Source organism: Octodon degus, unplaced genomic scaffold (assembly GCF_000260255.1).
Source record: "Octodon degus isolate 3935 unplaced genomic scaffold, OctDeg1.0 scaffold00006, whole genome shotgun sequence".
Classification (NCBI taxonomy): domain Eukaryota; kingdom Metazoa; phylum Chordata; class Mammalia; order Rodentia; family Octodontidae; genus Octodon; species Octodon degus.
This window is the reverse complement of record NW_004524582.1, coordinates 32,105,290-32,128,814: the sequence shown is the minus strand read 5'-3', so window position 1 is coordinate 32,128,814 and position 23,525 is coordinate 32,105,290. Positions and strand designations below refer to the sequence as shown.

The 23,525-nt window shown below is 50.1% G+C and overlaps 1 protein-coding gene across 2 annotated transcripts in view; it reads left to right on the top strand.

The window, feature by feature from the left end:
* Grk4 (G protein-coupled receptor kinase 4) overlaps positions 1-10,664 on the top strand; it is a 67,056-nt gene extending 56,392 nt beyond the window's left edge. Inside the window, exons 11-16 of one of the 2 annotated variants that reach the window (XM_023700025.1) lie at positions 434-523; positions 1,608-1,816; positions 6,809-6,946; positions 7,970-8,107; positions 8,688-8,810; positions 10,556-10,664. In XM_023700025.1, the coding sequence (XP_023555793.1) occupies positions 434-523; positions 1,608-1,816; positions 6,809-6,946; positions 7,970-8,107; positions 8,688-8,810; positions 10,556-10,579 (722 nt within the window). In that variant the 3' untranslated portion in view covers positions 10,580-10,664. The remainder of the gene's footprint in view (positions 1-433; positions 524-1,607; positions 1,817-6,808; positions 6,947-7,969; positions 8,108-8,687; positions 8,811-10,555) is intronic. The other variant, XM_023700028.1, reaches the window with a different exon arrangement.
* Positions 10,665-23,525: the final 12,861 nt, after the last annotated feature.

The following is a 23,525-nucleotide window of genomic DNA, read 5'->3' as shown; positions in this document are numbered from 1 at the left end:
GTGGTGCTGGGGATTGAACCGCAGTCCCTGTGCTTTGCCAAGCTTGTTCCAAGTAGGTGCTTTAGACCACTGAGCCATCTCACCAGCCCCTTGTTGCTATTTGTAATTGATACATTATTCAGTTTATTTTTATACATGTACCAGGAAGCTCTATAGAGGTCAAATACAATGCTCTATCTTACCTAGTTTTGCATATGATTAAAGAGCTTTCCCAGGAGTAAATCTGATTTCCTGCTGTTAGTGAAGTTTAATGCACTCTATGGAGTTTTACTAAATATGAACAAGGTAAGTGTTACGTTAGCTTTAAAGGTTCTGTAGTATGAAATGCTGTGCTGGCACCTGTGACTTCCAGGAGGATTTTCCCCCATTGCTAATGTGCTGAAAAGCCATTACTTATCCCCATGATCTGTGTATCATGTTTGAATGCTCGCAGGACACATCCGGATTTCAGATCTTGGTTTAGCCGTGGAGATCCCAGAAGGCCAGATGGTGCGAGGAAGGGTTGGAACTGTTGGCTACATGGGTAGGTGACAGGCTACCTCATTGGTCCATGTGCTTTCCCATTTAGCACCTGGAGAAGTTCCAGAGGGTGAGGTGGGGCTCCCGGGTCTGCAGCCCCTTCTGCAGATAAGCAGTGAGCCCCACAGCGTGCTCTGAGCCTGGGGGCTCTGGCTCTCTGTGAGGGTATAGGGACATGCCAGCGCCCTGGAAGATCACTGAGGGGGTTTTTCCAGGCTCTGTGGCAGGGCTAGTCCTCCCTTGTGCCTCTCAGAGCCCTCCAGGAGACCGCCTCCTTGTTCCTGCCCTCACTGGCTTCTCAGGCATTCACAGCACAGGTGCCATAATCACCCATGTGTTCGGGCAAGGAGCAGAGGGCCAGGTGTTGGTGACGCACTTGGGCCCGTGGGTGGCTCTGAGTGGAGGGGGCCCTTGAGGACAGCCTTCTCCCTTGCCACACACCCTGAGCTGTGCACCAATTGGGCTTTCCTAGGATGAGCAGAGAAACATTTAAAGTCACAGCTGGGTAGAGGTAGCATTTGCATAACGTGCTGTACAACTGGAAGTGTGCATTGCTCTGGGTCTTGGTTTATGTGCAGAGTTGTGCAGCCATCACCACTAGTTTCAGAATATTTTTTATCCCCTCAGAAAAGAAACCTACTAGGATTAATGGCCACTCCTTATTTCTCACTTTCTACCCTCAGGCCTGGCAACCACAGTTTACCTCCCATGCCTATTGATTTGTGTATTCTTTTTTTCCTTCCAGCAGGGACTGAGCCCAGGGCCTTCACACTGAGACATAGCTCCAGCACTTTTTTATTTAGAGGCAGGGTCTCGCCAAGTCACCCAGCCTGGGCTCTCACTTTCTCTTGACCCTTCTGCCTCAGCCTCCCGGTGTGTAGGGAGTGCACATGTTGCCACCGTGCCCAGCTTTTCTATTCATACAGATAGACTCAGGCAGTATTTGGCCCTTTGTGTCTGCTTTCCTTCACCTGTTTTAAGGCTCACCCATATTGTAATAAGCATTACACGATAATGTATTATTTGGAATTAATCATAGGAAAATTTGAAACAAAAATTTAATTAAATTTCCTATATTTGTTATGTAGCTCCAGAAGTTATCAATAATGAAAAGTACTCATTTAGTCCTGATTGGTGGGGACTTGGCTGTCTGATATATGAAATGATTCAGGGACATTGTCCATTCAGAAAGCCCAAAGAGAAAGTCAAGCGGGAAGAGGTGGAGCGAAGAGTGCGGAAGGACACTGAGGAGTACTCGGAGAAGTTCTCAGAGGACGCCAAATCCATCTGCAGGATGGTGGGTCTGCGTCCGCGGCCCCAGGAGGTGGATGTGTAGCTTGTGCTCTGTGTCTGCAGGCAGCTGGCGTGGTCACACTCAGGAAAGGAGGGCAGGTCCAGCGGGGCCCAGCCGCCAAGGCCTCGCGCTAGCGGAGCGCAGATGTGAGGCTGCACAGCCCACCGCTCCTGCCCAGCCGCCAAGGCCTTGCGCTAGCGGAGCGCAGATGCGAGGGGTGTGCCGGCGGGGCCCAGCCGCCTGCTTGAGTCCCTCTCAGCCGCGCTAAAGGGCAGGGAGAAGATTCCAGATCTCGGCTGCTCGGTGGCTTCTTTTGCCAGATGCCACCGTTGCGGGGGTGGGGCCAAAATCATGATTTTGCCTTCAGAACACCTTGCCTCACGGACCTGCTGTGTATGAGATGAGACCTCAAACTGACCTACAATGTCTTTTGAGGGAGGAAGGTGTTGTCTTTACCTGTTTTCCCCCTAAACCCGTGCAGGCATTATAGACATCGCAGCCTGTGGTACCTGCTCCGAGATGGAGCTAGACAGATGGCTTCTTGGTACGCCCTGTGCTGCCAGGGGCCAGGGGGCGTGCGTCCTGCCTGCCAGGCACTGGCTGAGTGAGGAGCACTGGGCTCTGTGTGCGCCCGGGGCTGACTGCTCACACCACTGAAGTCTGCCCAGGTGCTAAAAGGGGAGAAGCTCTCTTTACTTATCTCAAACCATTTTCTGATCACATTTTTAAAGGATTCATTGAGCATCTCAGTGCTAGGCACTGAGCTGAGCCCTGGGGATAGGGCAGTCAGTAAAACAGACAAGGGTTCAGCCCTCCCTGTGCCTGATTGTGTGGCAGGGTGCATGTGGTCAGACAGGAACAGAACCCAGAGAGCTGGTGTGTGGTGAAGGAAGATGGCCTAGGCTCTGGAGGATGAGGACCCCAGGGGCTGCAGAATGGAAAACTTCATGGGTGGCAGTGCAGTGCTGGCAAATGGGAGGCTGGTGGGGACTTAGTAACAGCTCAGGTCAACACGGGGGTGACAAAGCAGATATGAGAAGAGTGAGATCTGAAGCTGAACCTGCAGGGTTTGCCAGTGTGAAGGGAGGGCGCCAATGTCATGGCCTGAGCAGATGCCCCCAGGAAGGGGGCAGGAGCTGACGCACAACAGAAGTCAGCAATTCCCTTGGCATGGCTTCTGGGCTCTCAGTCTCAGTGGGTGCAAGTGGGAGGGAGGTGTCAGAGGTGTGAGGATCGAGGAGGTGTGGCGCACTGTCGGGATAGAGGCTGAGGGACGCAGTGGAGGAGGCGTCCTCAGAGGCTTTTCAGGGAGACGGTGTTGTGGTCCTGCACTGCTCAGCAGGAGCTCGGCGGCTCTGAGGGGCAGGACTGGCGCTGAGCTGCTCTGGGCTCTGGCTGGCAGGTGTGGTGCAGCAGAGCTGCCAGGAGAAGGTGGGTCAAGTGTATCTCAGGGGTCCAGCCAGCTTCTCTCCCGCTAACACACAGCACCCGACAGCCACAGCTTAAAGGGGAGGACACCTTCGGCTCTTGTTTCAGAGGATCCTGCCAGTTTCTAGGCAGGGATATCATGGTGCAGAGGTATAGCTTGGCATGTGGGCCAGGAAGCACAGCAAGGGAACAGTGCAGGGCCCAGGCACAGACCCCAAAGGCACAGCTGTACCACCCACCAGGCACTCAGAATACTTTCCTAATCCCTTGGGCAGCTCCCAAGCCAACTGAGACTCTACTCTTAACCATCATGCTAGGCAAATGTGAGCCTTGGATCCTTGGTGGCAGGGCACCTGCAGGTCAGAGTCAGAAGGACTGGAGGGACATATGGAGATGAAGCTCCTCGGAGTGGAGCTGCCAAGGGCCTGTTGGCCTGAGACGCTGAGGCTGTGCTGCAGGGCGAGAGTGGCTTTTGCGGGAAGGGGTGGAAGGTGAGCAGCCAGGCACAGGTGTGCTGCATGGGGGTTGGGAGCCCCAGCAGTCGTAACATAGCCATGTAAGCATCAGTGACTGGACAATAATTATTCCAGTCTTCATTTTATTTCCATAGATGAAGTTTTAATTTAATTTAATTTTATTTATGTATATTAGTACAGGGTCTACAGGTGGTCTCACTACACAGATTGCACTTGTAGTGATCCTCTTGTTTCTAGCTTCCCAAGCACGGGGATTACAGGTACATGCCACCATGCCATCTTCCATATACAAAGTGATGGATGGTACAGGCTTACTGCTGATGGCATTTCACAGCATTCTGCTTCTGTTCAGTTGATAAATGGAAGTGAGTGTGTGCTATGCACAGGGCAGTCTGGTAGGCTGCAGGATGTAAGAACAAAAGAAGAGCCTGTCCCTGAAGAACTCACAGTTTAACACTAGGCCTAACCCTTAAAAATGACAAAGGAAGAAAAGCAGAATTTGGTGGGTGCTCTGAACAAGATAGAAACAAGGGCTTAAAGATTTTCAAGATGCAATCCTACTGTGCTGAATTCTGTGTCCAGGCTGGTGGGGAAGCGGGGAGAGCAGTATGTTGTGAGCAGGAGCAGGAGCCTTGGAATCAGGCTGGGGAATGCAGGGATGTGTTGAGTACACGTCCCCACCCTCGGCAGCTGATCCTCGAGGAACAGCTTCACTCCAACGAGCATTGTGGAGGCAAGCAGCTCAGAATGCCCCATTAACTTGAGCAGTATGGGAGAGGAGGTGCTCCTGCAGGGATGTGGCATGCACCTGGGCCAGGCTGGGGTGTGCAGGCCTTTGCGTCCTCTCCATTTCTGTCACCAGGCCTGTGTGCCACCCACACATCTGCAGAAGGATGCACCAAGTATGGGGTGAGGTTAGGGTGCTAGCTAGCTCACGGGGAGTGGAGAGACATGAGAATAGGAAAGAGAACAGTCGGCTCTTTACAGTAATCCAGGTGGGAGGCCAGACTACCTGACACTGAGATACTTTTGTACTTTCCAGTACCTCATTTGCTCTTCATTTGGTGGATGTCTAAGACACTGTCATAGCTTCATGGCTGAAAATCCCTGTCTCTGTGAGTCACACAATACATAGCAGCAAGGGTCCCAGAGTTCAGGGACCATCCTGTGCTGTCTGGAAGCCCTTTGGTGAGCTTGTGCTGGCATAGTGGAATCCCTGAGCAAATGGACAGTCACCGGAAGTGTCCTGCTCAGGGTCTGCAGACTGGAAGGCCAACATGTGCCAGTAGACCCCGTGGCTGAGGGCTCAAGTTCGGGCTCGTAGCTGCCAGCTTCTCACTGTGGCCACACGTGGAGGCAGGATCAGCAAGCTCCCTTGCACCTTGGATCAGGAATGAATTCCATTCACTGGGGTTCTGTCCTCATGCCCTCTTCACCTCCTGAAGTCCCCACCTGTTGGTACTGTGGCACTGAGGGTCAGATTCCAACATCACGGCGTCTTCTGCTGGGGAGTAAGTGTCATAGCACACTTAACTGGAGTTGGGGTCCCCCGAGATGCAGGGAGTTGGAGACCCCCGAGATGCAGGGGGGTATTAACACTACACTTCATTTTCAGATCTGTTGTAGATTTACAAAGCATGTGCAGAATGAATGCACTGAGCACCTGCTCTGCTCATGTGCTGGGGACATAGCCCCTGCCTCAGGAAGCTTCTAGGGGAGAGGTGGAGGCTAGCAACACACAGCTGCCCAAAGAATTGGTGCATCCACATGGACAAGCATAGGATGTTTGAAGCTGTCCTTCTAGAGGAGGGGAGCCTGGCCCAGTGCAGCCCAGGGGCCAGGGAGCTGAAGCCTGGGGAGCTCAGGCCCTGGGGCAGAGAGCTCATGCCTGAGGGTGGGGCAGCACAGGAGCCTCAGAGAAGCAGACTGGACTGCCGTCCAGACCTGGGACAAGACTCCTATTTGGGAAAGCTGGGCAGTGGGCATCTGCCTTGGCCGGGGTCAGCAGGTTCCTCTGTAAGGCATCGCTGGACATGGCAGGTCTCCATGACAACTTCAGTGGTGCTGTTTTGGTGCCCAGCAGCCAGTAGAGGTTAACCATGATTTTGCTGTGTGGCAACAAAGCCTTATTTTATGTATTTGGTACAGAGTCTCACTGTGGCAGTTTGGACTCGTAGTGATCCTCCTGTTTTCAGCCTCCCCAGTGCTGGGATTACAGGTGTGCACCACCACACTTATTCTCAACAAAGCCTTACTTTAAAAGGTGGTTGGCGGCATGTGGCCCTGGCTGTAGTTTCCCAGCCCTGTCTGCTGTGTGTGGAGTTCTGGAACTTGAGTGTGTTGCCTACAACAAGCGAGCTGTTGCTACGTTGTCCAGGTTGGACCTGAAGTTCTGGGCTGAGGCAGTCCTGCGCCCTAGCCTCCTGGGGAGCTTGGTTGCAGGCCTGCACCACCATTCCTAGTAGCATTATCTTCTGTGGTTGCTGTTTTGTACTGGGGATCAAACTCAGGACCTTACGCTTGCCAGGAGCATGACCTTTTTTGATTGATAATTGTAATCATGGAGCAAGGCTTATTTGAATTTGTGCCGATTTATAGATATGTTTGTAAGAAATACTTTGCAGGCATTTTTCATTAATTTTAAGAATACACAATTTCTGGAAAGAATTTCACTAAAATTTTGCCTTACCTGAGGTCCTTAGAGATCTATTTAATGAATAGATTAAGATTTCTTATTATACTTGGTTTCTAATCATACTGTATAACTTAGCCTTACAGTAGTATCTTTGAAGTCTTCAATAGTTTCTATTTCCTTTTTAAAATCTTCTAATTTTACATAATTACATTTTTTACTTAAGCAAACCTTTTTTTTTAATTGAGAGCTGAAAGGGAAAACTTGAGCCCCACCTTTTGGGAAGCAGCCCATAGTCTATTTTGTAAAATCCAGCAGTTTGGCTGATAGTGAGAACTGGATGCATGGCTGTTTGTCCAGGTGCAGGCGCCCTCAGCTGCCCCAGCCCTTTAGCTACCATGGAGAGCGGCTTCAAGGCCCCCTGTCTACCCTGACACTGGCTGTTTCTGCCTTGCATAGTTGCTTGCCAAGAATCCAAGTGAACGGCTGGGCTGCAGGGGTGACGGTGCTGTCGGAGTGAAGAAGCACCCTGTGTTCAAGGACATTAACTTCAGCAGGCTGGAGGCAAATATGCTGGAGCCCCCTTTCCGACCCGATGTAAGTACACTGCCTGGGGTCTCTGCATACCCAGGAATACACTTTTAGTTGAAGCAGATACAGAGTCCTGGGGTGCAGCCAGGGTGTGGCTACTGTTCTGTCATTGCTGCTTTATCCTCTGTACCCTGTCATCTTCCTAGAATCTCTGTGGCTCCAGGGCCCAGAGTCTGCTGTCAGTTGTCACTGTCCTTCCCAGAGACCCATGGTGTCTTGTGGCGCTGTCTTCCCTTTGGCCCCTGTGCCACCTTTCCCTACAGCATGCATCTGCTGCACTAGTCTGCACTTCCCCCACCCCCAGGACCCAGCCCTGTCATGGTGCCCCCTTGTGACCTTCTCATACCCACAGGCTGCCTCCTTCCTGGGCAGACAGGGCCTGGAGCCACTGAGCTCAGTACTCCATGTCTTAGCCAGGATGTGTAAGCGGCTGCTCTAACAGGAGGTAGAGGCCCAGGCCTGCACAGCCCTGCTAGGCACTGCCCCCTGGGGTGGCATCTCAGGGAGGACTCTGCACCTGTGGAGCTGGGCAGGATGGAGGGTGCTGGGGCACTTGTGGAGCCCAGCAGGGCACAAGTGTGCTGTCACCTTTGCAGTCTGGACCAGGCTGTTGAAGGGTGATGCCTTGGGCACTCATGGTTTTTACAGCTGCTGGGCGCTGTGCCTTTGCACAGAGCTCCAGTTCTGCTGAGTCTTCCAGCTAAAGTATTACCCTGTCCTCCGTTCCTGCTATTGTAACATCCATTTTCCACTGAGCAAGGAGAAGGGGCTCTCAGGAAGGGCATATGTGTGTTTGTGGTGTGTGTGTGTGTGTGTGTGTGTGTGTGTGTGTGTGTGGAAGGGGCATTTCCAGAAAGATCTCAGGAACTTCCAAGTCAAACACTTCGCCTGTCTGAATTAGGAAAACACTTCAAAAGAGGGAGGTGGTAACGAATGGAGAGGGGAGCAGCAGCGTTTATACATGAGTTTTGTAGCTCACAGTTATTCTAGCCATCTCCTCAGTTATGCCTCTCTGTGCTTGGTGTGCAGCCAAATGCCGTTTATTGTAAGGATGTCTTAGATATTGGGCGGTTCTCCGTGGTGAAGGGCGTCTACCTGGACACCGCAGATGACACCTTCTATGCTCAGTTTGCAACAGGGTGTGTCTCCATCCCCTGGCAGAAAGAGGTACGGCCACATCCAGGCAGAGTGGGTTCATGGTAGTTCTACCAGTGACAAAAATGTGTTAGTTTGGGAGGTGAATTTATCCAAGACTTATGTCTTGGTGTTTTTCTGAGAAAGGGTCTCAGAATATAGTTTGGGCTGGCCTTGAACTCACTAGTCCGGGCTGGGCCTGAACTTGCAGTGACCCTCCTGCCTCCTGAGGCAGCACCATGCCTGACTTGTGCAAGACTTTTGATCCTAGGCCTAGACCTAGGGCAAGCTGAGACCATGCTAGAAACATGGTAACTGCTCTGGGTCTGGTTACAGGAAGTGGACAAAGGTGGCCACTTGTGCCAGTGGGGTGTGCCACCCACCTGCAGTCCTCCCTCAGCAGGGCAACTTTGTGGGTAAATTGGGAGGGGGCCACATTACTAATCCCAAAAAAAGGTCAGAAGGCAGGACAAAGGGACTCCAGGGATGGCACTGGGGCAGTGGGGGCTCAGCAGGATCCACTGAGGCCAATCCTGCAGGGAGCTGCGGCCCCAAGTGACTCAGACTTGTCATGTCCCATGGCTGCTGTGTGCTTGGTGCTCTGTGCATGTAGATGATCGAGTCTGGGTGTTTCAAGGACATCAATGACAGTGAAAACAAGCGTCTAGAGGAGAAGACATATCTCCCAGCTCCCAGGCCAAAGAGAAGCTTATTCCATAGGTTCTTCAGAAGAATGGTAAGAAAATGATTACTTTTTTAATACAGTGTGTTGGGCCCGGGAGATAGCTCAGTGGACTAAGCGCCTGCTTAGGCAAGTGCAGGGACCTGGGTTCGATCCCCAACACCATATGCTGCTTCGGCTCTGCCCCCTGGGTGCACTGAGCTGGCCACCAAAGCCAGGGATGGGGGTACATGCCTGTAATCCTGGCACTGGGGAGGCTGAAAACAGGAGGATCACTATGAGTCCAAGCTGCGTAGTGAGACCCTTTACCAAATACATTTTTTAAAAGTCAAAAATGTGTGCCCAAGTAAAAGCATACTTTCTTTCTTTTTTTTTTTTTAAAGCATACTTTCAACTCTTCAGAGGCCTCACAGGCACAAGAGCCAAGAGCTGGGCCCGGAGGATGTCCCAGGAGACCATGGGTGGAGACTGTGCTGACCCACGGAGGTGTGATTTGCTGGCTCTGAAGTAGTGTCCAGTGCCAGCCACAGGACACTAGAGCCGGGCTCTGGAGTCAGCCTCCTGTGGGGCCACCACATGCCCCAGAGTGTTTAGGTCTTCCAAGCTCTGGTTCTGTGGCTGCTGCCCTGTCCTTCCCCACTCCCCTCACTCCTAGAGAGCAGGTTCTCTCATGACAGTGGCATCACGTTTAGAGGGCCTGTGGGGAGTGCTGGGCTGTATCCTTAGCTGCTCTTTTTTTTTTTTTTTTTTAATTTTGAGATAGCATTTCATTTAGTTGCTAAGATCGGCCTGAAACTTACAAGTCTCCTGCCTCAGCCTCCTGCCTGCATGCTGAAATTACATGCATGTATCATGTCACCCAGCTTTGATAGCACTAAATGTAGAAAATAAAAGTTTTCTCTTAGTAAAGCTTTTCTCCTCAGATGAGTGGATTTCCCTGCTTTGTACCTGTACCTTTTTTTTTTTTTTTTGGTATTGGGGCTCAAACTCAGGACCTTGCACTTGCTAAGCAGGTGCTTGTGCTGCTGAGCTATCTCCCCAGCCCTGTACCTGTCCCCTTTGAGGGGTTTATACAGAGGTTATCCATTAGCACTCCAATCTGTCTTCAGTACACAGAACAAACCTTAACTGGTAAGCCATCTCCCAAAGTGGTACCTCTTCTCTCAGAACTCAGGCTTGGTCATGAACCTGCCAAGCGGGTCTCCTTCCCACCTCCCACGGTGTGGCAAGTTCCTCTTGCTCGGGACCCCCTCCCTGGGTGCCCACATTGGGACAAGCAGGAAGGAGCTGCTCCTGGGTAGCTCGCTCCATAGTACAGGCCCTGCCAGCCAATCCCTTTGTCTGCACAGTGGGCCGTGCATCTGCCAGCTGATGCAGCAGAGTATGGAGCCAGACCCACGGGAGGTGTGGTCTGGTGTGCGAACGAACCTTCTCCGTTGCTTGAGGTACACAGGAAGAATGCTGAAGGCCCACTTTGCCTTGCAGTTAGCTTCCTGAAGTACGCACCATGCTGCAGGCTGTCGCCCGTGCCTTCAGTGTGCCCCAGCCCTCAGAGGAACGGAGGCATCCTGCTGTGCGTCTAGAGCGTCTCTGCCTTGTGTGCAATACCCAGCGGGAGTGCTGTGAAGTTGGGTGTTACGCTGTGCTTTTAAATTTGTATTTTTTTTTTCTTTATAATATTATTTTGATTCAGAGTTGGTTGAATCCATGCCTCCTTGTGGAAGCTGACTGTGCCCTCAAGGAAAGTCGAGGCAGCTCACACTGGGATGTACTGAGGCGTGGGGCACTGTGTGTTGCAGGGCTGCCTGGGAACTGGCCACTGAGAGAAAGGAGCCCACAGGATGGTGACTGTCGTTCTGCAGACCTCGGAGCCCGCCCAGGCGCCGAGGCAGAGCCATACTCCATGTTTGATGCTGCCCATGGGCCCTAATAAACGCAGCCCTCGACACAGTGGAAAATGTGCCTCTGCAGATCCTTCTACGTCGCCCTGCATTGTTTCTTCCATGATGGGGGACTGAAGCAAAGCCCATGGAAGTGGGCATGTGGGCTTGGGGACACATGGCAAGCCTGCCCCCGCCCAGTGGTCCATACGCCCCATCCTGGGACTGTTTTCAAGTGGTCAAGAAGAGGAGGTGGGCCAGGCCCTCCTTTCCACAGGCCTCTCCCTCTGTCCATCGGCCACAGGCCACCTTCCTAAGGCCCACTCTAAGTGGCTGTCCACTTTCCCTCCACTTACCCTACCCCATGTAGGCTTTCCATGGCTCTACAGTTGGACTTGGCAGGCAGGAAGACCCTGAGCATGTCTCTGACTCTGTGGCTGTGTTCTGGGGCTTGCTGTCACGGTGCATGTAGCAGCCTTGTCTGCTCAGCTGGGTCTTGATGTCAGCTCAGAGGTAGCAGGCAGGGCTGCACACTGGAGTTGTCCCTGGTCTGGGCCACTGGAGGAGGTGGAGCCTTCAGTAGCCAGTGTAGCAGGAGAGCTGTGGGTCCCTAGAGTGCATCCTTCCTTCTCTCCCTCCCTTGTTTTTTGTTCTTTTTCAGTTAAGTTACTGAGTTGATTTTTTTCATGCCTAAATGAAAGGGACTGCACTGAGTCACATGACAAGCCTAGGTGAGGATTTTCAGAGAGAAGCTGCCTTTTCACTGAGCCCATTCAGCCCATCCTTTTACTTTCTGATTGTGAACAAGCACAAAACCACCCCTGTGCTTCACTAGTCATTCTCCGAGGCTGTGTCAGTTGCTGTCCTCCACGCTGGCCCAAGCCTTTGTGGCTTCCCCTGCTCACTTCTGGGCCTGGTGCAGGCCCCTGACCCCTGCTGTGCCATCACCAGTTCGCTCTCATCTATTTCCCTGTCCCTCGGAGGGCAAGCCTTGTGTCTCCTCCCTCAGCTCCCCTGGGCCGCACGTTTCCTCTTCAGGGGCAAGCTGTACAACAGGGCAAGCAAAGAATGCTGCCCATCATGCTCTTCTAGTATGGGACGAACTGGCTGCAGCCTTCACTCAGGGTCGGACAGGACTCACATCTGCCCCCTCGGGCCCGCTTGGGCCTCTTCAGGGACCAGGGCTGCCTCCTGACTCTCCGCCACCCAACACCGGGCCTTCGTGGGGAGTGAAGTCTTGCTCGTAGCCTTTGTGACACTATAGTTCGGCTATAGGAGCCCCAGTCACAGAAGGGGAGACGTGCTGAATGCTGCAGAGGCACGATGCCATGTGTCAGGGAGTGGGTTAGAATTCCTTAGCAGTGCCTGGACCCAGGGAAAGGAGCCCAGGGCCTGGGAGTTGAGGCTGGCGATGCCCAGCTCAGATAAGAGCCTCAAATAAACAGAACACAGGGCTGGAGAGATGGCTCAGTGGTCTAAAGCACCTACTTGGAACAAGCTTTGCAAAACACAGGGACCGTGGTTCAATCCCCCAGCACCACATGCCAGCCAGCCCCGCCCCCTGGTGGGCTGAGCTGGCCACACACACACACACACACACAATAAATAAATGTAATAAAAATAAATAAATTAAAAAAAAAAAAAAAAAAAAAAAAAAAAAAAAAAAAAAAACAGAACACAGCCTGCATTTAAAAGCCCTCACTTGACTGTGGTTGTTTTGGATAGACAGGGATTCCTAAATCTGTCAAACTCTCCAAAACCGACAGACAACAGAGAGCAGGCCAAGCAACCTCGCCTCTGGAATCCTGACCTGAGTGAGGGCCTCAGTCAGGGCAGAGCTGGCCCTGGAGCATGGACTTCAAGATGGAGGCCACTCCTTGGGTAAGTAGGAGGCACACGGTCTTAGTACATGAAGGTCACTGGGTGCCTGCACTCCTGGAGGCCACACATGGGGAGGCCAGCAAGGGGGATGCAGGGGTCCCCAGCCACAGCCTCCGCTGGGTCTAGGGTGTTGCCCTCACTGGTCTCCTGTGAGTTTTATCTGGGGAGTTCAAAGCAAAAGGCCGGCACCGCAGGAGGTCACAGTGTGCCCGAAAGGGGGTCACTGTGGTGTAGCTGCCCAGTCAAGGTGGGGTCTGTGGGGCCAGCTGAGTAGGCTTTATCAGCTATGGCCCGGATGTTGAAGCAGGCAGGTAGCTAGATCAGCATGTGAGCAACGAGGGAGCAGGGGCGTGGATGAGCTCTGCTTTGGAATAAGAAACTGACTTATGATTATGGTGGCTGATGAGGCCAGATAAAATGTTAGAGTCACAGCACACCTGCAGTGGACAGAAGGTGCAGCCACATGAGGGCCTCTAGCTGCCGGGACATGGACTCCAGGGAGATAAAGGGAGCCTGGGGGTGCCTGGGGAAGCGAGACCAGCAGCTTGGGGCGCCAGGTGGGCCCTGGGCTTGGAGGTGAAGGGTGAAAGGTCACTGATCAAAGAACTACATTTTCCTGTATCCACAGGAAGGGTCTTGAAGCTGGAAAGCCAAAGAGCCCCTTGTGATGTGGGAAAAGCAGACCTTTTCCTTCACACTCACACCACTTTCATTACTTTGCTTCTGACATCAGAGGCATGGGGTTTCCCTGCACCAGTCTCAAATACCACCGGGTACCCTACAATTCAGTTAGTTAATGTGCTAGTGAAAGCTAAGGCCACCCTCCAGTGGGAGTGAGGGAGCCAGGCTGGAGCTGCCGCCTCGGCCTCATCTCGAGAGTGCTGCTACCACCCACTAGGGGGGTGTTTGCGGGAAGAATGGTGAGGTGGGCCAGGCAGGCTGGGCTTCTGCCTGTGGAGGTTTGAGCGCCTCATGGCTTGGGATGAGCTGGAGGTGTGGCGAGAAGGGAGCAGCGTGGCAAGTGGGTCAGAAGCTCTTCTGCACACCAGATCTTGGGGGCGATTTCCAAGAGCCCAAGAGTTCCCAGTGCCTGCCTGGGCAACGTTCTGACAATGTGTTAAGGTAGGGGCAAGGAACATAACTCTCAGGTGTTAGCTGTATGGTAAACAGTGTTGCATAATATATGGTGGGCTACCGTCGAGATGGCATATCTGCCTGCATTGAGCCACATGGCAGTGGGGTCAGCACGGCCAGTCAGGAGCAAGGTAGAGGTCCCAGCACCCCCACAGAGGGAACTTACCAAGGAGAACTTCAGTGAACTGAAGCCTGTCTTCTTTTGCTTCATGGACACTGCAAAATACGTTATTGGACCAACCAGACATAGTGGCATGTGCCAGCAATCCCAGAACTCTGGGAGGTTTGAGCTCAGCCTGGAAAAGTTAGCAAGATCCTTTCTCAAAAATAAAAAATAGAAAAGAGCTTGTTGCTCAGTACAAGGCCTGAGGCCAATCCCCAGTACTAAAAATGCAGGAGTGAGCTACCTTGGGGTGGGATGGAGATATCTATGAGAGTGAGTACGCGCAGGGAGGTGAGTGGTTTGTAACCCAGGAGCTCAGGGCAGTGTGGTTCAGGAGGCATTGACACAGCACGGTGCTGAGAATGAGGATACACATTCTTTACAGATATCCAGGAGCACTGGTGAGAAGTGATCTCATATTAGGTCACGAAGAAAAAAGCCTGACAGGAAAACCATGTGGTGGTTCCCACCTATAATCCTAGCTGCTTGGGAGGCAGAGGCAGGAAGATCAAAAGTTCACGGCCAGCCTAGGCAATGTAGCAAGACCCTGTCTCAAAATTAAAGTAGTAAGTAATAAATAGAGCTGAGGATATAGCTCAACATCTCCTGGGATCAATCCCCAGGCAGACAAGGAATGACAATACGTACATTGAGCCTATAACCCAAAAATACAAAGTAACAACGAAAAGAATTTTTAAGGAAAAGAAGACATTAATAATAAAAGCAAAACTTAGTGGTTATAAAATTAAACTATCAGTAGTAAAGATGATTGTTCTTTTAAAAAATCCACAAAATAGGGCCAGGGAGATAGCTAAGTAGAATAAGTGCTTCCCTGGCAAGCACGAGTTAAAGCCCCGGTTCCACCCCCCACACCAAAAATCCACAAAATATATAATATGTAACCTAACAACCCAAGAAAAAGAAAGTTGGGGGAGGGTGGCAAAGAGGACATAAAAAGATGTTATGTACACAATGGGTGTAATCTTTTAATTAGAATATGCAAACATATACTAATTAAAATTTTAAAAATCATAATAGGAAAAGAGAATGGGAAAAAATACATGTACACAAAAATCTCAATGGGAGAAGATCACATAGAAAGGGAATTAGAAATAACAAATACTTAAACAACTTTATAAAGATCAGTATGAAACCTGAATGGAATACCTTGCTTATAAAGTATAATTTATTGAAAATAACCACAAGTAAAATAGTCTAAGCAGACCAATTCCAGGAGAAGAAATTGGATGACCTGGCCTGGGGATGGCAGAAAGCCTCAGAGAGCAAGCAGTTCCAATGGGACTTCAGTGTTTCTGAGCCTATAAAAGAAAGCGCTCCCAACCCTTTAAAAAAGCAAGTGTACATTGATATACAAATCTCATACAGACCTTCTGCAAAACTCCATGCCAATCTCTTAGGAATATTAGTGCAAAAACCTTTCATAAAATATTACCCAGGGTTGGGAAGATAGCTCAGTGGCTTAAGCACCTGCCTGGCAAGTGTGAGGTCCTGATTTCAACCCCAGTACCCCCCAAAAAACGAACAACAAAAAACCCCATATATTAAAAAAAATTACCCAAAAACCTATAAAACAGAACTCAATAACCCATTAAAAATATAACATCGTAATGTGTGTTATTTCAGTAATGCATGGATAGTTTAATACTAAGAAATTCAATAGCATAATAAATTATGTAACAGAGCCAAGAAAAGGATAAAAGATCATTTTCCTTGCTGCTATAATGGCATTAGACCAAATCTAACACCAAAACCCATTTTTAAATAAAAATAGTCAATAAACTAAATAAGTACTTCTTTAGTATTATAAAATATATTTATTACCCCAGCAGGCAGCATTGCACCTGATGAGGGTTTGCCCTGAGGCATTCATGCAAAAGTCGGCACCAAGAGAAGGGTCTCCAGTAATGTGGCATTTAGGGTTTCTGGGAGGAACCCTAGGTATATTAGCAACTGTGTATATTAGTTCTGCGACTACAGAACACAGTCTACCTTCCTGAGGAGGATAAGTAATAAAGTAGACAAATAGAAACATGGAGAGAGTAAGTGGCTTACAGAGATGAAACGCGAGAGAGGCTGTGATGGCGAGCCAGATGCCAGGTGGCTGCCACTTGGTGGTGCTTGTTGATCTGGACAAGACACCAAGAGGCCAAGCAAAGTCTCTCAATGCTCAGGGGACAAAAGTAGAATTTGATACACCACGATTGAGATTTTGGTTAATTCATTCTTCACTTTGGGATCCAGCCCACCCAAAAATAAAGGTAAATTCTCTCAAATGTGGTAACCTGGGTCCAAACCAAGTTCAACTCTGTAAAGTTCCTTAAAACTGGAACTTGCACGAAGATCGCCCAGGACTTCAGTGACTCTCCAGGAGCATGGGCTTGTACACAGAATGTTCTCTGGGACTGGAGTGTGGCTCCATGGTAGTGACTGCCTCGCATGTGGAAGGCCCTGGGCTTGGTCCTCAGTGCTGAAAACTACATGAAAATAAAAAATCTTTTCTGGAAGGAGGAGATAATACATTAAGCTTCATTTGTTATAATGACTTTCAAATTCACTGTCCAGAACACAAACAAAAATGACTGGATACAGGTAGTGAGAGAATGTGAACCAGGGGGACTCTGAGGCAGGCGAAGTTCCAGGGAGCACAACTATGAGAGACAGATGGGAAACAGCCTGCTAAGTTTATGTTTGGAGGGCTCCCAAAGCCTCATGCAGTCATGGGGGGGGGGGCTGAATCTAGAGTTTGTGATTGATTCATTGTTTTGTGCTGGATTATGGGTGTGGGCTAACACCCACCCTAGGGTGGGCAGCCCAAGTACAATATAGGGGACAGAAAGAGTCTTCTCTGGTGCTTCTCCTCATTTTGCTCTTGCTTTTGCTGTCTTCCAATTCCTTGGACTGTTGCCCCTCTGCCACGCCACCCTGCCTTAGAGCCAGCCGGTATGGACTGAAACCTTCACAAATGGTGAGCTACATAAACCTTTGCTTCCTTAATTCTGGGCATCAGCTATTTTGTCCCAGCAACAAGAGAAAAGTAACCAAGATACAGCCACATACACTAGATTCAAGGAGAAAACCAGTGTAACAGAGAGGTTCAGGCATGGAACTAGAAGAGCCCATAAGAAGGGGCATGGCATACTTTAGAAGAGTCAGATAGAAATTGCAGTCCTGAAAACTAAAAACTCCAGAACTTGATCTTAAGCAAATATTTAAAAGCAGACTAAAAATAGCCAAAGAGAGCTAGTAAAATAGGTCAGATGAAAATATCCAGAGTGAAACCATGTGTGGCAAAACCAAGTACAGAAGATGGGAGATGGTAGAGGACCTAGAAGACTTTTACTCAAAGTACCTGGAAGCAGAAGGGAAAGCAGAAGCCATATCTCAAGAGTAACTAAAATTTCTAAATTGAGAAAAGCCACCAATGTACAAATCCAGTCCCAACTAATTCCAAGCAGACAAAAGGAAGAGGAATCCACAGTTAGCCAAGCCCATATACCAGCAAACATCCACAGGGAAGTCAGCCACACAGAGCTCATGGGTGAAAGTTAGTGGGTAGTTGGGAGCAGGTGCCTGACTCCAAGCTCTCAGCACCCCAGGGTACACCACAGAGTACCCGAAAAGAGCAGTGGAAGCAGTGGCAGGCCCCTGGCTAGCCGCGTAGCAGGGAGGTGTCAGGCTCTGCGAGGCTCTGCTGGTGGAAAGGCCTCAGACATTTCTGCCTGGAGAGCTCCCTCCGGGCCTTCCAGAACAGCTGACTGAGCTTTTAGGTCCTTCCTCCTAAGCCACCTCTTCCTGGACACTGCGGGGCAGCTGCAGGCTTTTGTGATAACAGGCACCTTTGTCTCTCCATATGCACCCAGATGTAACGCCTGAAACTACAGAAAACCAAAGCAAGGAGAGGATTAGAGGCAGCCAGAGCAGAGCAAGACGTACTATCTTCAAAGGAGAAGCTGTTCACAGCAGACTAAATAGCTAGAACAAAAGGCAAAAGGCGGTGGTGTCCAAATCTTCAGTCTGCAGAAGGAAAGTGACAGCAAGCTGATGCTGTGGCAACCGAACCGCCACTAGGAATGAAGGGGTGTGTGTATGTGGGTGGCTCAGCGGTGCAGCACGTGCTTAGCACGAATGAGGCCATGGGCTCCATCCCCAGCACAGAGAAGTAAAGAATGAAGGTGAAATACAGACATCGAAAACTGGAAGATTGCAGCACTAGAAGACCTGTCAGAGAAATTGGAAAGGGTATTTTCCAGGCAGAAGAAAAAATGAGCCTGGATGGAATATCAGAGGTCTAGAAAAGAACAAAGAGTGATACACAAAACTCCAAAACTTTGGGAGGCAATTCAAATAAATGCCGTGTGTTCAACAATGATTGTGTTTGTCTTTTCAGCATGCCTGTGTGTGTTTCCATAGGACCACAGTACTTGGGAGTGAGATGTGCCTGCTAACTTGAGAGAAGCCCTAAACTGTTCATGGTCGTGAAGTTCCTACACAACCATGGCCGCTCCATTGCATGAGGATGTGTGCTGGAATCTCCTGGGGGCCTGCTGAAGGAAGAGAAGGTGTTCAAACAGAGGCTCCAGAGTGGCCTGGAACTACCCAGATAGGCTGGAGAGGAGAGAGAAAGCCATGGAGGACGGGGAAAGCAGACATGCGCGTGCAGGAGATGCCAGACAGGAGCCCAGCCTTGTCCGCAGTGACCAGGCAGTGAGGGACACAGGCACACTCGTCATCAGACCCGGGCACAGCCCACATGAGCGCCTGTGTCCCGGGTCACCAGTCCTGAGGCCACCAGCTGGAAAGACAGAAGGCGCAGGACCTGTCCTCTATGGCTGGGCAGTCACACTCGCTTGAGGATGCCCTGCTGTTCCTTTGGGAAGGTTCCTGTGCACCCCACTCTCGCCCAGATGCCCTTGCGACTAGCAGGAGCTGTGGGGCCTCGTTTGGGTTCCCTCCTGGGTCCTCTGCTTCTTTCTCCCCCATCCCCCCAAGCATCCTACTCCGTGGAGGAAGTGCTGTAGCTGATTCCTCTGTCTTCCACAGCAGGATCGGCTGCGGGGAAGTCGCTAGCCTTTCGTTTTTAGCTCCACACCCAAGCCTATTGTTTTATTTATATTCCCCCCCCCCAATAGTACACATTCACTGCTGAAGTTTTAGGGAATACAAAATGGCTTGATTGGCCAGGGCTGGCCAAATAGCTCCGTGGATTAAAGCGCCGCTGCAGGGAGCAGGGGTTCAATCCCCTGGCCTGCTGTGCTGGCCCCACCCCTGGGGCGAGCTGAGATGGCAATTGAGGCTGAGTGTGGAGGCACAAGCCTGTAATCCGAGCTCTTGGGAGGCTGTAAACAGGCGGATCACTTTGAGTCCAATCTAGTAGTGAGCCCCTGAACACCCTGTAGACACTTCCCTAAAATACAAAAAACAAAACAAAACAAACAATAAAACCTAGAACAATTGGTGAGGTATGGTGGCAAACACCTGTAATCCCAGCATTCAGGAGGCTGACACAGGAGGATTATTGTGGGTTCAGGGTAAGTCTGGGCTACATAGTTCAGAAACAACCAAACTACACACTGAGTATGTAAAACAAATGAACAAGCAAAACAAAAAACAGCACAAAGACTCAGAGACAGTCACTGTTATGATTTTGGGATGAAATTTCTAGTCTTGTTTTCTTCCTTCTTTCCTTCCTTTTTTGGGGGGCTGGTCTTTTGACAGGGTCTCATTATGTAGTTCAAGCTGGTCCTGAATTCACTATGTAGCCCAGGCTCTCAAGCGTATGGCCATCCTCCTGCTTCTGTCTCCCTAAATTTGGGGTTACAGGTGTGTGCCACCATGCTCAGCTTCCTAATCTGTTTTCTGTATGTGTGGCATTTTTCTTACAAAAGTGGCGTATGGGTCCTGCTGTGCACAGAACTATAATCTGGTACTGCACCAGAAAGCCTTCATTTTGTAATAACTGCACAGTTTCCAGCATATGGCTGTGTCATAATTCATTAACTCATCTGTCCACTGCTTATATTTTCTGTCCCAATGTTGCTGTAATAAATGATTATTTATCCCCCATTCTCCTAGGTGAATGTTCTCAGAAGTTACTGGAAATGTCTTTGCTGCCCAGACGCTCTGCCCATTTTAGAGTTTGGCTAAATCCCTACTGTTAATCTTTAATTACACTGAACTATGCCAAACTTTTTTGTGAACTTCCAAAGTCTATGTTTTTAAAAGGAATGATCATTGAGGAGACAGACAGCTTTACTCTGAACATTATGCAATGCATACAGGTACAGTACAGAGGCATAACATGGTTTTTATGTATCAGTTCAAAAAATTCCAAAGATGGGTCTTTTTGACAGTCCTCTTCTGTGAGACTGGATCGTTATCTGTCCTTCCTTCTTGTTGCATTCCTGGGGGTCTTGAGCCCAGGGCCTTTGCACTGAGCTATGTCCTTAGCCCCTTACAATTCTGAGACAGGGTCCAGTTAGGCTGCTAAGTTGCCCAGGGCATTAATCAGTGTCCCTGTGGCTGGACATACTATCTGACACTAGCAACTATGGAGGTTAATCTGACTCATGGTTTCAGGATTTAACCCATGGTCAGCTGCTCCAAGGCAGTAGCAACATGGTGGAAGGGCCTGAACTATGAGGGGGTTTTTTGGTAGTAGTACTGGGGATTGAACTCAGGACCCTGAACTTGCCAGGCAGGTGCTTATTCTACTGAGCTATCTCCTGGCGAAAGGCCTGAACTAATGATCTTCCAGCTTCAGCCTCCAAGAGTATAGTAAGTTTTCTCATCAGATTTCCTGGCAGAATTATAGGAAAATCTAGGCAGAAAACTCTTCTAGCAGTGGTTGAAGCAGCCACTTGTTGTGGCCTCAGTGGGTTGTATCTTCCCTGGACTGGTCAGAATTTGGTTGAGGAGCACACAACAGGATAACCCCAAGGCACAGTGGCTTAGACAAAGCAGAAGTGCATTTCTTGGTCACAGATGAAGGTAGCTCAGAGGTGGGTGTCCTAGGCTAGAAGGACAGCTGCATGCAGTCCTCTGGGCCCTTGCTCTTTCTAGTTCTGCCATCCCAGAATGAAACTTTCACCCTCCTAATCCCAAATGGTTTCTCAAGTACAAACTAAAACATCCCCATTCAAAGTAGCAGGAAGAAGGTGTATATGTTCCCTCTTGGAAGTAGACTTTCTAAACCTAATGCTTAGCACTTCGGCTCGCATCTCATTGGTCAGAATGTATTTAATCACATGACTACAATATGCTTAGAGGACAAAAAATGTAGTATCTTAGCTAAATGGCAGACTACCCAGATAAAAACTAGGGTCTCCTAAAGGTCAGACTGGCTAATGGGATGGAACTGAATTATTTACTATTCTGGGCTGAGTTGTGTCCTCTTAAAATTCATATGCTGAAGTCCTGAATCCCAGGACTTCAGAATGTAAGTGTACTTTGAAGAGGTAGAAAAAGCAAACTTTGGGCCTGACATAACCGGTGTCCTTATACAAAGGGGAGATCAGGAAACAGACACCTCACAGGAAAGCACATGGAGAGAAGTCATCTGTAAGCCCAAGAAGGGCCTCAGGAGGACCAAACCTGTCCACCCAGGTCTCGGACATGCAGCCTCCAGGCTGTCTGACCACACACTTCTGTTGCTGAAGCCCCAGGCTGCAGCCCAAACAAGCCAGTATACTTCTTTCTTGGTTTCTTACAAACCGCCACAAAATGTACTGTCTTACCATTTGTTCTTGACTTTCTGGCCACTGTGGCTTGGGAATCCTTGCCTAGCTTGCTTTTGACCCTTGCTCCCTTGGCCTTTTACAGGGGTGCAACCAGATATCAGGGTCACCAATTAGCTGAGGGTTCTTTTTCTCAGTTCAGATGAAAATCATGAATTGGTAAGTGCTGCTCCTTTGATGCTAGTAGCTCTGGTCTTTGAAGGTTGGTGGCTGGCAGCTCTCTCAGTGTCATAGCCCTTCAGGTACGTAACAGCCAGGAGGCACCATGTGGCTGTGGCCACAGGCATCTGAGGTTTAGACCTGCATAAACAGAAAAGAGCCACATGATGATTTTAAAAAGATGAAGGAAAATTTCTTATAAAAGTACAGCAGATAAGAAAATTACCAAATATTTTATTCGCACAGAACTCAGAAGGCGACAAGGACCTTGTAGGGGATATTGTATGAGATGGAAACTTGGGCAGGAGAGAGAGAGAATGCCAACATCATACCCAGTTTGTTAGTTCCTTAAGTACTGTGTTCAGACAGAAGTGACATGGTGCTAATAAGCCTGTTTGTCTTACAGCAGTATCTTGGGTCTGGCTAAAACCAAGAATACTCTCACAATGCACTCGAGGCTATTTGTGCATAACAGATGCCCTGTATTTCCCAGAAGAAATAGCCAGTTTCTCTGCCAAAAGGCAGCAGCTATGGTCATTTCAGCAAACACATTTTACTGATTCTCATCACTTTTTTTTTTTTTTGTATTTAGTACAGGGTCTGTAGGGTCTCACTACATAGATCGGACTTGTAGTGATCCTCCTGTTTTCAGGTTCCCAAGTGCTGGGATTACGGGCAGGGGCCACCAGACCCAGTCTCATTCACCAGCTCAGTGCGCCCCTGCCCCTGGGGTGGGGCCCGCACAGCAGGCAGCAGGCGGATCAAACCCTGGCCCACTGTGCTCTGCCTAGCGGCTTTAGGCCACTGAGCTATCTAGTCCACATCACTTTTAACCCTTCCTTGACATTCAGCTGGAGAGTCAGCGGAATGTATGGTTTGAGTTGAACGAGGTGGTTGCACAACCATGTTACATATTTTTTATCTTATAAAATGCATAACAGTTAAACATAATAAGAGGTACTAAAACAATACAAAATATCAAGGGATTAAACAGCGTGAAAGTAATGCACGGAAACAAATTTAAGCGAGGGCAACATCACCTATCTGGTCTGGTCCTCTCACCCAGCAGAGCAGCTCAAGAGGCTGTAGACGTCCCGGGTCAGGGACTCAGACCCATTAGCACTAATTTAGGGACACTACTGCCAGCAAAATACACATGTCAGGGTCCCACATTATACAGTGGCCTCCACCTACGAATTCAGTTCATTGACAAGAGCTGTTTATAACTCCAGTTGGTCGTAAGTCAAGACTATTTTTCCCATAATGTGTTCTTCGAATCTCCTAAAGCATACCTTAGCTAACCTTTTCATAATACAAAGGGCTGTATAAAGTGCCTGGTGTACCGTTTGCTCCGCGCCCCTCCCCGCGAGCCCCGCCCCCTCCACCCTTAGGGTTTTTCTCCACCTAGGACCCACCTTTGCTCCCGCCCGCGTACAGTCCCGCCCACAGCCCCGCGGGCGTCGCATCCTTGCCCCGCCCCTCTCACGCCTCACCCCGCCCTTCCCCAGCCTCGCTCCTCCTCTCCCTCATGCCGCTCCGCCCTTTTCCCCGCCCCTCAGGCAGCGCCTGCCTCTCTTCCGCCCCGCCCTCCGCCCTGGAACTCGGCGCCTCTGCGAGGGAGGGGCCGCAACCTCAGCGGGGCGGTGGCTCTAAGACGCGAACGTGTAGAGGCGGGCGCAGGGTGGTGCCTCAGCTGGCTATTGGATGAGGCTGCCGCCTGTCTGTCAGTCCCGCTGGCCCGGCCCCGCCTCCAGCGGCGCGGCGGCGCGGGACGTAGGCCACCGCGGGGGCTGTCGGG